At 40.7% G+C, this 17,256-nt stretch overlaps 1 protein-coding gene across 1 annotated transcript in view; it reads right to left on the bottom strand.

The window, feature by feature from the left end:
- Positions 1–17,256, bottom strand: part of HSD17B12 (hydroxysteroid 17-beta dehydrogenase 12) — a 69,944-nt gene that overhangs the window by 13,449 nt on the left and 39,239 nt on the right. Inside the window, 4 exon segments of the mRNA XM_065754953.1 lie at positions 1,648–1,682; positions 10,118–10,162; positions 11,218–11,282; positions 15,651–15,761. Of these exon segments, the coding sequence (XP_065611025.1) occupies positions 1,648–1,682; positions 10,118–10,162; positions 11,218–11,282; positions 15,651–15,761 (256 nt within the window).

A 17,256-nucleotide genomic window follows, 5' to 3' on the forward strand; every position in this document is an offset into this window, starting at 1 on the left:
TACAAAAAGGATACTTTTATTTCCCCTTAATTGGTCGTATTTTGAGGTTTGCCCCATATATATGCTCCTACTATGGTATTCACTTGGAGGCAATACCACAGCGACTATCATGCACAGTTCTATGTAGCCTTCCTCAGTATAATCACAGAACCCTTAAGAGTTGGAAGGGACCCTTAAAGGTCACCTAGTGCAACTCCTCTGCAATGAAGAGGGACATGCACAGATAGATCAGGTTGCCCAGGGCCTGATCCAGCCTCACCTTGTAAGCTGCCAGGTGCAGGGTATCAACCACAGCTCTGGGCAACCTGTTTCAGTGCTTTATCAACCTCATTGTAGAAGACTTTTTCCTCACTCCCAACGTAACTCTGCCCTCTTGAAGTTTGAAACCATTTTCCCTTGTTCTGTCACCACAGATACTGCTAAAGAGTCTGTCCCCCTTCTTTCCTGTAGCTCCCCTTTAGATACTCAAAGGCCAGTATCAGGTCATCTCGCAGCCTTCTCCTCTCCAGGCTGAACAGCCCCAGCTCTCTCCCAGCCTTGTAGGGGAGGTGCTTCATCCCTTGGAACATTTTTGTGGCCCTCATCTGGACATGCTCCAGCAGGTCTATGTCTCTCCCGTACCAAAAACTCCACATCTTGATGCAATACTTCAGGTGAAGCCTCACCAGCACCAAGCAGAGGGGCAGGATCACCTCCCTCAATCTGCTGACCATGCTTCTCTTGGTGCAGCCCAGGATACAGTTGGATCTCTGGGCTGTGAGGGCACATTGCTGGCTCATGCCCGGCTTCCCACCCACCAGTACCCCCATGTCATTTTCGTCAGGGCTGCACTCATTCCTTTCATCTCCCAGCTTGCATTGGTAAGAGTTGCCTCAACCCAGGTGCAAGATCTTGCAGTTGGATTTTTTGAACCTCATGAGGTTTGCCTGGACTCAATGCACCAGCCTTTATTTATTTATTTATTTATTTATTTTTAATTGTGAGTGCAGCTCAGCTCTGATCTAAAGCAATACCCAGCGAGCTAGGGTTAGTGCTGCAGCAGACTGCTAACATCCTGCAACAGTCAACACCAGCTAGAGAACAGCCTGGACGGCCCACACCAAACCTGGGTGCCTTTAGTTTCACCCAGGAGCTGCCCAGGAAAGTCAGTGCACGTCTTCCACACTGACAGTGGTGTGCATCAGCTTCCTTTTTAAAAAGCTGGTCTCCAATTCTACTTTAACAAATGATCACAGACTTTCCTCAATATACCTCGTACTGTATAATCAGAACACACTCTTTGCATCCATTTTACTTACAATGACTTAGAGAAATAGCCTTAAGAAGGTTATTCCCAGGAACTGTAACCACCCCCTCAGAGTAGCAGGTTGTTGAGTTAGTGCTGATGAGTCAGACGGGCTTTTTAATTCTGTTCTAAAAGGAATCACCACAACAGTGGAGAAGGGAGAGGAAAAATAAAAAGGGAATCGAGTGGAAAAGGCTTCCACCGTCTGATGATTCATGCACCATCAGCGTGACTCACCCAGCATTGCTCTGCCATTAAAACATGGAGACCAGGCTGATTAGTCACAGTAATGAATTTTTCAAGAAAGGATTCTCCCCTATAAATAATGATGACTTTGTCTGGATAGTGGTAGTGTGACTCACCTTTCCAGCATGCCGGGCAGCACCAATCGTGTCATCTGCAAAAAGAAAACATTCGTGATGGCTGAGAATGCAGGCACCAGACAGCCAGCGACAGGGAAGCCTCCCTACCTCCCAGAAGCAGCTGCCACCCCCTCCACCCCAGCCACAGCTTGGGGAAGCAGAGACCATACTTTGCGTAGGCAGTTTATTTTTATTCTACCTGGATAACTTGGCTCTGTCAAGCAGCGTGTGTACTGAAACCGGTGAACCGAGCCAGCTAGTAGCATAAGTACAATAAGTGCAATAAGAACAAATAAAAATGCCTCCGCCACCCTGCAGCATCCATGGCTTCTAAAGAAGATGGAAACACCAGAGTACTATGATATGTGTATGATCTTCCTCTCCCCAGAAAAGGCAACTGTATTTCCAATTGATTTACCATTTATGCGAAGACTTGGACAAAATCCAACATATTTTAACAAGTTTTACTAAACTGATGATTTTAAATAAAAAAAAAAAAAGTAGCTGTGGAGCAGCAACAGCACTGGACAAACGCACTGACAAGGAGTATTCCAGCTCCGATAACCATGCCAATACAACTCACTGCCCTAACACATCTCCTTTATTTTAGGATAAGCAATATTCAAGCTTACCAGCATCAACATAGTAAGAATCATTACTGTTAGAAGGCAGTCAAAAGAAGTTTAGTTTGCTTCTGATCAAGGGCTGCCTTTGTGTAAGAGTATTACTGTAACAAGCACACAGAAAACGAGCTTACAGGGTGCTGCTTCAGTGAGTAGACCAGAATATGGCAGCTTGCTATAAATATTACGTTGCATACAGAAAGCATTTAAGAGACTAGAACCTTAGTTTGCTGATTACAGAGGTGTTTGCACTAAGAAAATTTTTCCACACTTCCCCACTGCTCTGGTGATCCTGCCTTCATCATGGCCATGAGCAATCCATCCATAACCCAGCTGAAAGATCCTCTGGAGCTGTAATCCTAAAACAAGCTTCCCTACCACAGACCCAGCAGCTCCAGAAAGGGAAACAAAGCACTGACCCAAACTTAGATGAATTTTTTTTTAGATGCAACCTCAAAACCAACTCTAAGCATGAGCTTTCTCACATACTAATACTCATAAAGAAATGTGAAAATACCTATTTTAATATTAAAGGAAAATGAATGATTCTGGTTGTCTTTAAGACTAGCTCAAGAATGGCAGATCTTTTATTTGGTACAAGCTTTATGATCTCTACCACAGATCTGTCAGCAAAAAGTTGCATACTGCTTCTTGTCTGTCAGGGTAAGATAATGCTGCATACAGTTTTCACAGATTGACATGTGGATGTGAACCGTAATTGCCTCCCCTTAGGCAAGCCAAAAATGGTTTGAAAAATTAGCACAGCAGCTCCAGTTGTAATACAGAGAGCACCATGTTTGTAACTTTAGACAAGTCCCCACAAATGCACTCAGGGCCTGAATCCCAACTGCAAGCCACCAGACAGCTCTTAGTGTACAACAAAACTTCTGGTCACTACTCATATCTGAATGAGAGTACACACAAAAAAGCTACAGCGATTAATGTTTGATTGATACAAATTAAGAAATGATGAAGCCAATGACAGCTGAGACACCATAATAGGTACACAACACAAATGGAAATCACACTCTTCCCCTGTAGCTTTGTGTTACACCATCTGTGTCCAAAGTTCAGCAGGATGGGCAAGCAAACCCGCACCTTCAAAAAAACACCAATGCCAAAACTAGATTTCATACTCAACATTGCCTCCATTTGTTTCCATTAAAATGAATATTCTGAGAGAACTTCAAAAATCTGTCAAAAAAGGCAAAACTTTTTCCTGCCTGCATTTATGTCTGGCAACGTGTCAAAAGAGATACACAAATATTCTCTATCTTTGTGTAATAGAAATACTGTTTGTTTGGTTGGTTTTTTTAGTAAAGAATTAAGTAACAGAAGACAGATCTTTGAGTCAGTCTCACCTCACCCAGCCAAGTTCATACTCAGGCTGTTCCAGTAATGCAAGAGCACTACTGTAAAAATGCTGGTAAAGCATTCTGTAGGCATTTTCAGAATATCTGGCAATTCTCTATAATGTACACACACATAAAATGGCTCCAGCATTAATTCAAAGAAAACAAGCCTTAGCAGAAATGTATTTTTACCACTAACGATTGAGTCCAATAATTGCTTGCATGATCTTTATCCAAAAGAGCCAAAGTGGTTAACATCCTTAACTTATAGGTTCATAGGTTCATAAGGTTGGAAAGGACCTACAAGATCATCTAGTCCAACCATCCTCCTATCACTATCCCTACCCAGCTACTAAATCAAATCCCTTAGCACCTCATCTAAACGCTTCTTGAACTTCAAGAGCTGTAACTTCAGACATGCCATAACAAAACAGGCAGTTCAACAACAACAGATCTAGAACTGAACATGTGTCCCAGATAAAGAATCCAAATTTTTGGCTTGGTCTGATTCATGGATATACAGTTCTGTAGTGATGTCAATTTAATAAATACTAAAGCACTGCAAGTCTGAGTCCACAGGAATTAGTGTGTGGGACATGGGAGAACTCTATGGGAATGCTTCTTTCTCTGAAAGCAATCCGATAAAGAAAGGAGGAAGTGGTAAAACCTAAAGGAGAGGTTGGGAACTACCCTAAGAAGATTGCCTTTGGCTGGTGGATATTGAGATCACCCCAGCTCTCTTCAGATAAGTTTCTCTGAATGAAATGCTCATTTTCACTGAAAAACGTGCTGCAGTTGAACCCATGAAAGCTCCAAGAGTCTGAACACTAGGGTAACTTCGGACACAGTAGCCAGAAACTAATTCATAGAAGAACTGTCTACTCATCCAAACAGATTACTTATTTCTTTCTAAAAGCTTGAGTTAGAGCTGAGTGAGAATGTATGTGCACGTGCATGCCAGAAAAATCTGCTCAAGACAGACTTCCTAGTGTCAGAAGTTGTCAGTACTTTATGGTTTGCATAGATGGGTATAACATTTAGCACACAACTGTGGAACACTAGTAGTTCGTGTCTTTCTGCTCGTTTTTCAATAATTTTACATATACACAGAAAAACCTGTAAATAACACTACCATATAGTTTGGTGCCTTGCTCCTTTGTTCTGCTAGATAAAAATAATACAGCCCTTGTTTTTATTAAGTCAACTTGTTTCACACACAGACCCCTACCTCATAACTTTTCCAGGAAGCTTATTACAAACAACTAACTTAAGGCAGAGATTTAATAGAACCAGTCCATTGTTATTTTAAATGTGTCTGTCAGTTCCTGACGTCCACACATCTGCAAATGCATTTATTACATGTCTGGCAAGTACTGTTTGCGCTGTCCACTCTGTATTTCCAGATATCTTCCACCTTATAATTTTTTGGGGAAAAAAAGTAAAGAAAAAGGAAATTAATTTCAGTCTGAAGGAGCAGAAATTCCTCTTTTCAAATGCGAAGGTATACAGCCATATGGCTACATTTCCTTTCTGAAACTGGTATAACTTTTAAAGCTCCTATTAGAGGACCAACAAATCAAGTTGTAACAATGCATTTCCAGTGTTATTTCTTAAGAAAAAAAAATTCTCCCATTCTTAGTTATCACTAACCTGCAGCCTTTTCCCACTCTGTTTTTGAAGCAACAGCAAAGGAGCAGAGCTAAGGGAAGAATTACAGTTTGTAAAGTTTAAAACATCTTTAAGGTGATATTGACCTTAGACTGCTACAAACAGGAGGTAAAACTGACATAATTGTTCTAAGTCATCTTTCACATCTTATGTGCCACATCATTGCCATGCAAAGCCAGATAGCTAATGCCACTGTTCTATATTCAGCTATATTCAGCAACAAATCATTCTATAGTAAGATGTTACATCTGCAAGTCACTCTTTTCACTTCTGAAAGGTATAATGAACTGCAGCAAAGTTACTGTAAGAGAACTTGGTACTCAGACAGGGGACTCGCAAATACTCAGCCACCTCACAGGTAGCTGACACGGTCGCTGTAGAAGAACTAGGGAACTGTATTCCTGCACTATTAGTTAAACTGATCATGAAAGCTATTATCAGCATCTATATGAAGTTCTTATAATGCATATCTCTCAAAAATAATTCCTCAATGCAGCTCATACCTGCCAGTTTTTACAAACACAAACCATCCTCCTTTGACTTGAGGTAAAACTAATGTCAGTTATACGGAAAATAATGCAATAATCCATGTAGCAAAGTCAGTAAGCAACAAGGGATACAGGATATATAACAAGAACTATAAACTTAAATAACAAGAACTATAAACTTAATATGCTGCAAGCCCTGACCGCTGTCAGTGACTTTTTGCTGAACATTTCTAGGAGAGACACTGAACTTTCAGTGTCCAGTTTTCAAGTACAGTTCCCCAACTGAGTATTTTCCCTCCCTTTCTGCTTTCAAGATGAGAAGACGAGGAATCTGTATTTGTCTTAACCCCAAATCTACAAAAAAAAAAAAAAAGAAAAGAAAAGAAAAGAAAAAAAGAAAAAATAAAACCCAGCACCCAACACATAACTCTAGGTTTTCCTAAATTTCACTGTGTTGCTCATACTCAGAAGAAAAATCCTAAGTGTTTCTTTCACCATTGCTGGAATGTATTTATCACAGATGCATTTCTCTTGTCCCAGTTGGCTGTGTATCATGCTCTTAGGTTCAAAGTCAGCAAGGTGGGAAACTGCAGCATCTAATTTCTCCCTCAGGACCATTTCAATGATACTCACAGGCACCTTCACAGTACACTTAATTCTCTTCCAAGTATTGGCAGCTGCACTTCTCTGCTACAAACCTGCATTATGTTCTGGGCTAAGTCATCAGCTCCCCCTTCCACTATGACTTTGAATATAAACATAAATGTTACCCCTTAACCAGAGGTAAGGTAGACACACACAGACATCTCTTCTCAAAAGCCAGTGTTACCACTTCCCTCAGAATGATGTTCTACTTGCTAGAATCCTTTCCAACACACAACAAATGAAATGCAACCATTCTATGTACACGTCAACAAAAGAACTTTTCCCATTTCTCAGACAGACTAGCTGCTCCTCCTCCTTTCAGTTTTGCATAGCTTGCTGTTTGTTTATCCCCCAAACTCCACTTTAGACTTCTCTGATATTGCTCAGAGTTGTTCACGTATCTTGCCAGGTATTCACAACTTGGTGGAATACACCTTTCCTTTCCACTAAGAGGCAGCCGACATCAGATCTCAGTTCAACTTAGAGCATTCATGTTTTTTGAAGTTTTGAGCAAATTGCAAGACTCTCAAGTACAGTAATGATTAAAAATCTTTATCTTGTGGGACTTTATTTTGTCTTGTCCTTTTGTATTTAACACTCAGTTGAGAACATAAATAAGGTGACAAAGGCAAAGATTAGCACAGACACCAAGGCATGTTCATGTATGTAATTTACCCTCCCTCCTCCTTCCTCCAGTAATGCCTATTTCCAACTGAAGTCTGGCCTGCAGGACTAAAAACCACATTCCCCCTACAACATAATGGCTTTCAAACCAATTCAGCTCCTTGCTTAATCAAGCGCTAAGCCAGCACCCCCTCAACTACTTTGTTCCACTCATTTTTCAGAGCACACGTTTATGCCACACTCCCAATGCCATTAGCATACTGTGATACTGCAAACAGAAACAACACGCTCACCATTTGTTTCTCACACATTCAGTATTTGTGACAGGATATATGTTCACAAACATTAAGGCAAGTTACATTGCATTGGAAACTTCACTACTGGAAAAAAAAAAAAGACTAAATAGCAAAACAATGGGAATTTATCCTGTGAGATGAAGATGGCATCTTCTGTCTTAGTGTAACCCCTCCTACATGATTATTATCCCCTAGGAAATTCAATGGGTCAGAAGAGAAGTGGTGAACAAGTGCCACCCTTCAGAAATGCCCACACTTGTGGTAACAGAACACACCTTAACACTTTCTGCTGAACACCACAGCTTTCTCACTTTGAGCCTAAGTACTAATTTAGCTAGAATTGAAGTTATTTGACATGTGTGCCAAAAATATATGGTATCCAACAAAGGTGTTGCTGTGGTGCAGTTTACAAAGACAAGAGATACTGCTTCGTTTTAAGTATTGTTAAGGTTTTGTTCCAAAGGCATGAAAATGAATAGAGAGGTTTTAGAATATAAGAGAGGACAATTTATGTGACATCTCTGATGACAACCTGGAGACACTGACAGGTACCAGCAAAACCTGCTTTGCCTCTTCTGTACCCTCGTATCTTCAGCAGACCTTCCTCTCCCTTGTTTAATCTAGTCTTCTCTTCCATCCTGAACTTTGTGATTCTATCATGCAAAAAGGGAGATTTACTTTATTTAAAAAAAAAACAAACAAAAAAACAACCCAAGACACATATCCTCCTGGAAAAGAAGTGATATGGCGATATCTCCATAAAACACCAAACTAAATGTTCATGGGAATCTGTCCCAAATATTTAAGTAACGATTTTTCCTAAAATCACTTTATTTCTATGGGTTCTCCTAAAAAAAGAAAGAAAGAAAGAAAAAAAGACTTACAGATGGTACATATCTCTAATGTGTTCCTCTCCCCAAAACAGTAAGCATCTGGCATGCCTACTGTTTAATTACACAACAGGCTCATGCAAGAAGAACATTTTCAAGCCTGGAAGATTATGTTCAGACTGCGATTACACTCAGTAGCATGAGCTGAGCATGGTCAAGAAAAGTTTTCAAACAAGCGACAAAACACTAACGCACACTATCTCGTGGAACTAGGTAAGTTTTACATGTGTGGGGACAGCCACATTACAACGTGAAGAGGCTGACACTCCACAAATTCTACCAGAAATGAAATCATTCATTTGCTAACTGCAGTTGAACATCACTGATTATAAACACAGAGAAACAAGCCACAAAGCAGCACTGCTTCATTCTGGAAACAAAGATAATCCGGCTGCATCTCTAGAATTTTAGGCACACACCCAATAAAGCAGACCTCAAATTATGGCAGTACATCCTCTTCAGAAAAAGTAGCTCAGCTGTAACTGTCCTGTTGTCACAAAACATTTCCAGGAGGACTGACACCCCAAATTCTATAATCACTGAATAGTGCACTCCCTCTGCTGGCACAGCACAGATGTCACACCGTAGCAGTTTGCAGACTACACCTGGTGTAATTGCATTAACAATGGCAGGCGGGAGGGATGTCTGCTAAATGGCTGCTGTAAGAGAAACTGTAAAAGGTGCTCACTAAAAACTGCCTTCCCTGGTGCAAATCTTGAAGGTGCACAGCAAGACCCATGGGCCACAAACCTCAGTTAACAGAAAGGTGTGCTCGTCGGGTTTGCTGTGCTTTTAAGCAGAAAAGTTGCAGAAGAACCACTGTAATAACATTTCTAGCTTCGTAACAAGTCATTCTAATGTGCCACATAAATACATGGCAAAGTGAGAGCAGCACACACTGATATCAACAATACCATTCAGTCATGCAAGGGTTGCACTTTTCACTGTTGGCTATTGTTCAAACGAGGTATACAAATCCTAGAGAGGGCTTATTTTCAGATGTCCTGAGCCTGCTCATACAGCAACAAGACATTTTTGGCTCCCTGAAAGCACCACACTGAATGAATTCAGTACTTGACCTCATCAGAGCAGCTGCAAGCAAGTAAAATCTTACAAGTCACCTTTGAAGCACCTAACGTTTTGCTTGGAGGCAAAAAGTTAACCCTCAGCTACTGGGGCATGCAAACTTTTTATCATGCAGAAGAGAAAGTCGAGGCTTAGCAGTGTATAATCACAAGGAGTTTCTGCAGCATTGTCTGCTAACACAGTAATTGACTCCCTATGTCATGTTAAGCAGCTGCCATTAGCTCTGGCCACGATTCAGCTTTGAAATATCAGGATGAAAAACTTTCTTGAATGATCCTCATTTTAATAAAGGCAACAGTTACACTGTTTAGCCCGAAGTGCTGTTCATTTCCTTCCAACAACAACAAAAACATCAAAAAGGGAAAGCATCTTATTTCAAAAGTTACCACACACTTCTGTAAATTTTGGTTTCCATTTCACAGTAAGTACAACAATGCTTTCTCACAACAGTGTATGAAAGCCTTACATGTGCAGTGGACAGGGTGCTTACCTCAAGGAACACATACACAGAAGGAGAAGTGAAGATTTACAGGAAGGACCAGAACAATAAACATGAAGAAGCACTGTCTTGTGTATCATGCTCTTCTAAATAGCTAAGAATTATCCTTGTAACAAATTGTATTTCAACACCAACCTGAATAATCTGCTACAAGCATCGTGAATTGTAACTTGCACTAAGATATAAAGTGAATCTGTGGTCACACAGGTGAAAGTAATGCTTTGGACAACTGAATGTGAATTTGCTTACTGGGTCTGAATTAAGATTTCAGGAATAAGCGTTGGCAGCAAGGTGCTTACCTTACAAACAGACATGATGTTAATGTTGATCATTTGATCGATTGTCTGCAAGAAAACAAAGATTTGCATTATGCTCTGTTTTAAGTTATTTGAACAACATTTACATGCTGCCTGGGTTGCAACTGCTGGGATAAATTAAACCTTACTCTTCTACATCCACATTTAGCTTTACTCCATACCTTCTTGCTTCAGTATCAGGAGCTGTGACAGACTTTCAAAGCACTCTCTGAATTGCTTTGGTCTAATTTCATTTCTGACTAGAGACTCTCACTAATAAGGAATATAGCCATATCACACTGCCACTGCATTTCCTCACATCATTTGCACTATTTGTGAACTTTAGTGAATTCTGGTATTTCAGACATATGTTCACATATTCATGTTTATATTTTGCTGTTCACCATTTTATAACACTGTTTTAGTCACTTAAGTTGTCTGGTTGTTTTTTGTTCGTTTTTTTGCTGAGAGTATTCTGAAGTTTAGTTGATGGTAAACAAAACAAAAGCCCAAAGGGATATACTCACTAACACTGAAGCAGAGAACACAAACCCACAATGGATACAGTCAGCTACATGGAGTTTGTAAACAAAGTCGTGGTGGAAGTGTTCAAAACCAATGATTACAAAGTACTCAAGTCAACCACAACTGTTTCTACAGTACAAAATGTATCATCTGACCCTACTTAAGTTTACAACCAATGTTCTGGAGTAGGCAGCTTCCAGTCACGAAGTTATACACCTTCAATATCTTATAGGACCACCCCAGGTGCCAAAGCAGCTCAAAACAACAGCCAGTAGAGATCAGGAAAAGATTGGGACTCACACGCTGACTCCAGAGCACCTGAAATAGAAACACACTCTTCCACAATTCTTCGTTGTACATGCTAAAAACACTGCACAAAAACTGGGCCTGTCATCATCTCTGTCATGCCAAGCTGCTTATGCAAACCCCTAAGAACCCTGGAACACTTTCTAACCAGAAAACTTTGCTTTTTTGGGGGTACTTTGACCAAACCTAAATACTTTTGCCTTATCCATTAAGTAGTGAGAGCAAACATTGAGAACACTGTAAAGTAACTGAAAAGAAAAAAAATCACTCACTTTATCGAGGTCTGGAACATCAATGAAGTATTCCGGATAAGAATATGAAATTCCCACATTGTTTACTGAAATTAAAGCAAGAAGTTTTTATTTAAATTGCTTCAAACATTTGATCACTGGTGCTCTGCAGTACTCTTGAACTGCTGCATTTGAACTATTTAACCCTTCCAGTCAAGTTTCCCTAACAGTAAATACACATGTACACACACGATGCTGGAACGAGAACACAAGCTATTCCAAATGCATGAATGTCACTTCTTGGGTGGTTTGAACACTGGCATCCTGAGCATCCTGCAGCACCATGAAAAGCTCCCTGTGTCTGGCAGGACAGTCAGGGCAGAAGAAACATCCCAGCAGTAAGTTCCTTCAAAACTTACTTTGGACATTGGCCCCCTCCCCCACGGGCTGCAAGGCGTGCAGATTCAGCACGGCCTAGGAACATGCTCTGAGGAATTTTTCTGTCTTAGGTTAGTGCAGAAAAACAACGTGCATGGTGTGGGCTTTTTGGCCCAGGAGAGTGTTCAGAAGGAACTGTGCTGCAGCCAAAAGAAGGACAAAAGAGAGGACAGCAAGAGCCACGCAGAGGACAGTAGGTGGCAGCAAGAGCCCAGGAGTCGCTGAGCTCCCGGAGAAGCTGGGGGAAGGAGGCACGGCTCACAGCGAGGAGAAATCACATTAATGACAGGCTGCGTACATTAAGCAGCCTGTGTTTTTGACAGTCTCTGCCTTTAGAAATCGTTCCTGGTTTGCCTTCCCTGTGCTCGCAGCTCACTACACAGAGATCCACTGCAGCACACTGCCTCATGCTCCTCACATCTGCACAGCCCCTCCCCACCGGCAGCATTTAAAATTAACTGAGGGAATACATTAATTACTGAAAACCGTTTTTTTTTCCTGAGCAACACTTGCAAGTGGCAAGGTTTTATTCCAAGACCAGAACCCACTGCTCATCCTCCAGCCTCACCCAAGTAGCACTAAACTTCTGGTATCACCGGAGAACAATGTGGCTCTGCAGTCTCAGTTTCTTCAAACTTAATAAAGCATATTGGTATGGAGACCAAAAACAAAAACAAGCAAATGGGATCTCCACTTCTTAAGTATCTGTTGTTCATCTTACGCAAGTGAAACTTGTGACATTTGGTTGCTGTGGCAACGTTTTTACGTTTATATAGTGTCTTACACCCCAGAGGATCCTGAAGTGCTCTATATGCTCAGCAGCACTATTCACCTCTAGGGCAGAGTATTCAGTGGGGTAAGAAACAAGGTTCCATGGTACTGATGCCTTTTTTATGTGGTAGGTTGGGTTTTGGTTTGAGGTGTTTTTTTTTTAAAGCCCCTGTAGCTCTGCCAAAAGCCCTCATTTTAACACCCAACCTGAAGGGTACGTAAGCACCACAAGACATTCCAGACATACAGACAACACGCAAAAGGGATTCTGGCAGAAGTTGGACAGGTTCATTCAGGAATCCTCTCAAACGACAGCGCTTTTAGCCCAGATCACTTCATGTATTTATGGAAACCCTTAGCTCATTAGTCAGATTGTGATTAAAATTTTAACTTTTGGACAACCTTCAGAAAGGTTTACAGGGAGTTTGGCAAACTCCCAGCAGACATTTGCTATATTTAGCAAGAAAAGTTTTAAAAAGGAGGAAGGTCCAATCTTACTATTTTCAGAGCAAGCCAGAAGGTATTTTCCTAATTTTTATCCTAAATTATTTTTCAGTTCATCTCTCTGGAAAGGATTTTTGCTATAGTCTGTGGTAGAGCTTTGGGACTGCCCTTGGTTGTTCCTTCCAAAACCAGCACACTGCACATGATCCATGCTACGGAGATAGTTACACAAAATTCACACCAACTACTAGAAACTGCCACCCAAAAATGCACCCTTACAGTCTTAACTATCATATTTTTCTACCAGATCATATTTTGCTGCAATTTGGAACAGATTTATTTATTAATTTCTTTTTATTTATTTTTTTTAACAAAAGATCGATTTGCAGTTTGTGAAGGCACGTTTTACCTCAGAAGATCTGGATGACAACAGAGTATGCTAACTGTCCAGCCCTAACTCCTTCTGAGACTCATAGAGATTTAAAAAGAACGAAAGAAAGATTTCCCACCTCTGCTTGTTTAACATATTGCTGTAGCTAGCACATGTTCAAAGTCACTGACAGACGCTGTTTTGAACACACAGCAAAAACATTATGCAAACTCTTTTAGCCTCCATACGTGGGTGAGAAGAAGCTTCCAAATAAGAAGTTTACAAGGATTCCAATCTGTAAGTACTTTAGTTCAACTCTGTGCAACTATATAATCAGAAGCTTGATCTCCAGCTGTATAGGTGGAGATGCCTGTGTTTAAGTGCAAGGTTCAGAAATAATTTCCCATATCACCAACAATTGTGCTTCAGCACCAAGGGTTCTCATAGCTATCGTTCCAGATGAGACCAAAAGAGGAAAATGCACTGCAATATGAAAATCCAACACCCATGGTTGTTCTCACTGAAACCCACTCCTTCCTCACCAAAACATGCAAAATGCAAAGTAATAAAACCTATAATCCAGATTACAAAAAAGCTACAGTACTCAAAATATAAGGCAATAAAGCATGAAATCAACTGCTACAAAAATTAAAATATCATCCTTTCCAGAGTACCCATAGTCTGTGCTGAAAAAAATCACACTGACAAGTGGTTTTGGTTGATGCAGCTACAGCTAGGGAAAGAGAAAAGCCCTACATATAGCATAACCTGATGAACTCTAGCATGTGACCTACTAAAATTGGTAGTGAACGTATTTTAGATAGAAAAAAAGCATGTCTATAAACCTGCACCAGCCAGCACCACAAGGCAGTGGTGAAAGAGCTCAGCTGGAGAGTACACAACTCTCGAGCACTTTGGTGCTATGTGCAAATAAAAGTGCAAATAAAAGCAGGCTGTGCTTGAGGAATGATGTTTTACTGTAGTAAGCTTATACAACTTGAAATACATTCACTGTTTTAGTGTCCAGAACCTATAAAAAGTCATATTTCCATGAGTACATGCATTACCATAACTTTGTCATAGTCTAACAAAGTCAAAGAAGTTCTTTCAGTTTGGATACATACCTCACACATAGTTCTCTAACAATTACTTAAGGACAAGTAAGAGCAAACATTAATTTTAATCCTCAAAGCTTCTTTGGAAATGCTTTCCTTCAGAAGGAAAAAAAAATGAAGGCATGCAGAGCCAACCAACTCTACGTGCAACAAATTGTGGAGATGCTGGCAGTCACTGTTATGCAATTTTAGGTAGATTTGAATTTTTATAGTAATTAAGCACTGGACATCATGAGTTGCATACACTCAAATCTGTCAGAAATATTTGGGAATGTTCTGTAGTTTATCGTTTAACAACTGCATTTTTAAATTGAGTTTTTACGAATACTATTTTGGGGCATTATTTACAGACATCATAAAACAAGATGCATCTATTAGAAGCAAAGCTCAGCTTCTGTATTATCACATGTGACAAATTTATTTTGAAATACTCAAAAAATACCATAGTCCTAGTTCCGATTTCTGCACTTCGGGTTAGTAAAATGAGTTTTGTAGCATCAAAGTGACTTCAACAGATGACATATACTGGCAGGCATCTGAGCCACAAGACTTGATAAAAATGCCATGCCTTATGTTTAGCACCACAAGCTCTCATCCCCATTCAGAAGAACTGTAGAAATATAGGTTATGCACACGTATATATGCGTTCCTACAGAACAAACCACAGAACTGACAGGAAACTGCCTTTGCCACACAGTTCAAGAGTCAAGTACATCACTCTATGCCAGTGGCTCTTGACTTGTGGCACCTCAGCTCTATGCCCTGCAACACACCTGGATGGATCACTGTGTCTTCTCAAAGACTCCCATGGCACCTACAGCACTGTGCAACCACAGGCCGCACCAGCAGAAAACCAGCAGCTCCCCACCTCCACCAGAATGTGCTCAGAACTTCTGAAGCAGGAGTCATTTACTTGCTGCTATATTCTAATGAATGAATTTCAACAGCTCTTAATTAAAAGTTAGCTGTTCTCCCAAAGGGCTCTGCTGAAAAGTTTAACCTAAGTATCTGGAGTTAGCTCAGATTCTGAGATGACACTGGGTCACATAACGGTGTATGCAGTCACGAGCTGAAGGAGCCTTTAACAATTGCATAACAATGCATCAAAGACACCCAATAAGCCTCTGTTGCCACAACCTGAGCACACATGCAAGCAGTGGCTTGCACAGCATACCATCAGGATGCCAAGAAAACAACTTGAGACACAGTTAAGTAGTTTCAGCCAGGCAAGCCATCAGCTTTTGTGAATTGCATTCAATAAAGTTCCAAATGTGAACGAGTCAGTAAGCAGGCTGGGACAAAACAGTGTGAGGGATTTATAGAGATGGAACACAAACCCAAAACGCCGATCTCCAGGCCTTCCAGTCCTGCTTTGATTCTGTTGTAAATGTCTTCTCTCTCCCCAAAGTCCGCCACAATAACTTTTGTTTCCACTTTGTACTTCTCCTCTAGAAAAAGAAAAGATTTAAAAAATAAATCGAAAACGGCTGAATTAGCAATCAAACACTGCCAATCTATCAGTTATGGTTTTATAAGGCAACATTTTAAGTAGCTAATATTACACAGAAACTATTTTGCTTCTTCAAGAGGAATCCTTGAATTTTAACGCAACCTGCTCAAGAAGTTTGTAATGTTAAGCTACTTCTGGTGACAACATTAATTCTTAAATGATTCAGCACGTTTTGTTCGTAAGGACCATGAAGATGGCAAGAAAACAAATTACACAGATTTGCACAGAAGCCAAAAAATGCTGAAATCAGGAAATACACATACACAACAGCATCCAAGTACAGCCTGACAAGGACACTATTTTCCCACCTAAGGCAAATGGTAAATGAGTTGCTTCAGATCGAGCAAACCAATTCTTTATTGCCCCTCATTTCCATTTTCAATTCTGATGCCATAAAATGTTTTAAATATTCAGTATTTCAAACATAAAGAGAATGTGTGGGTGAACAAGAAGAGAACTGCAAGTTCAATCATTCTTAAACCGTTCTGATGTGCTTTTATCTCCTTCCCTAATGGAATGGGAAAAATACATATAACCAACCACACTTGGAAACAGAAAAGGAAAGTAAGTACTAAAAACGCCTCATGGAAGGAACAATTCTGCTTCCATCCAGCCAAATTAATTACACTTAATTAACGTCAGTACAATGTCCTCTTGGACTTCAAAAGGACAAAACAGCAGCTTAATGCTGAAGCATTCCTCAAGTTTGCTGCGCCCAGATTCCACCCCATTCCTTAAGTGCTTTGCATACACCCAGAGAAGGCTTTTGCAGCATTTTGCCCCCACAGCCATTCATAAAAGTAGTGTCAATTTGAAGGAAAAGAATCATTCACAAAAAGATTAGGAGCAGCCCGCTTCCCGTGATGCTCTTTGCCATTCAGGGAAAGCCGCAGCTCCCGTGATGCTGCCGTCCATTCATGCAGAATCATGAATCCCCTGAACTCACCGGGCTGCTCCCCACCCCCCGCAATATCCCTAATGGCAGATGGGATTAGTTCTCCTCCTTTCCCTCTCCCCTCCCTCAGCCCCTTCATCTCTCATGAACAGCTGCATTGTTTGAAAATCCCCGGAGAGATGTTGCTATGTCAAATGACGACGTAAATAGCATTAAGCCCCTACTGCAGCAGCAGTCTTGTGATCGCGTCAGAAGAAAATCAAGTTCAGCACTGGGGGGAGGGGGGAACGATTCTATTTTTAGGCACAGCTGTTCTAATATTTAACATACACATTCGAATTCTTACAGGACACTGAATTAAAGGCAGCATTATAGGAACATCAAATACGTCTGGGAGACGGGTCAGGCAAAACCAAAGCAGAACACATCCATACACATGCCATTTTTAGCTGTTGTACAGTATCTGCAGCTGTCTTCACGGCCATTCAAATGCTGTGCAACGTGCATGTTGTTTAAAGGGCCCAAACACCGCCCTCCC

Source organism: Cyrtonyx montezumae, unplaced genomic scaffold, assembly GCF_038088225.1.
Source record: "Cyrtonyx montezumae isolate F1298 unplaced genomic scaffold, pur_monq_1.0 scaffold_10, whole genome shotgun sequence".
Classification (NCBI taxonomy): Eukaryota; Metazoa; Chordata; class Aves; order Galliformes; family Odontophoridae; genus Cyrtonyx; species Cyrtonyx montezumae.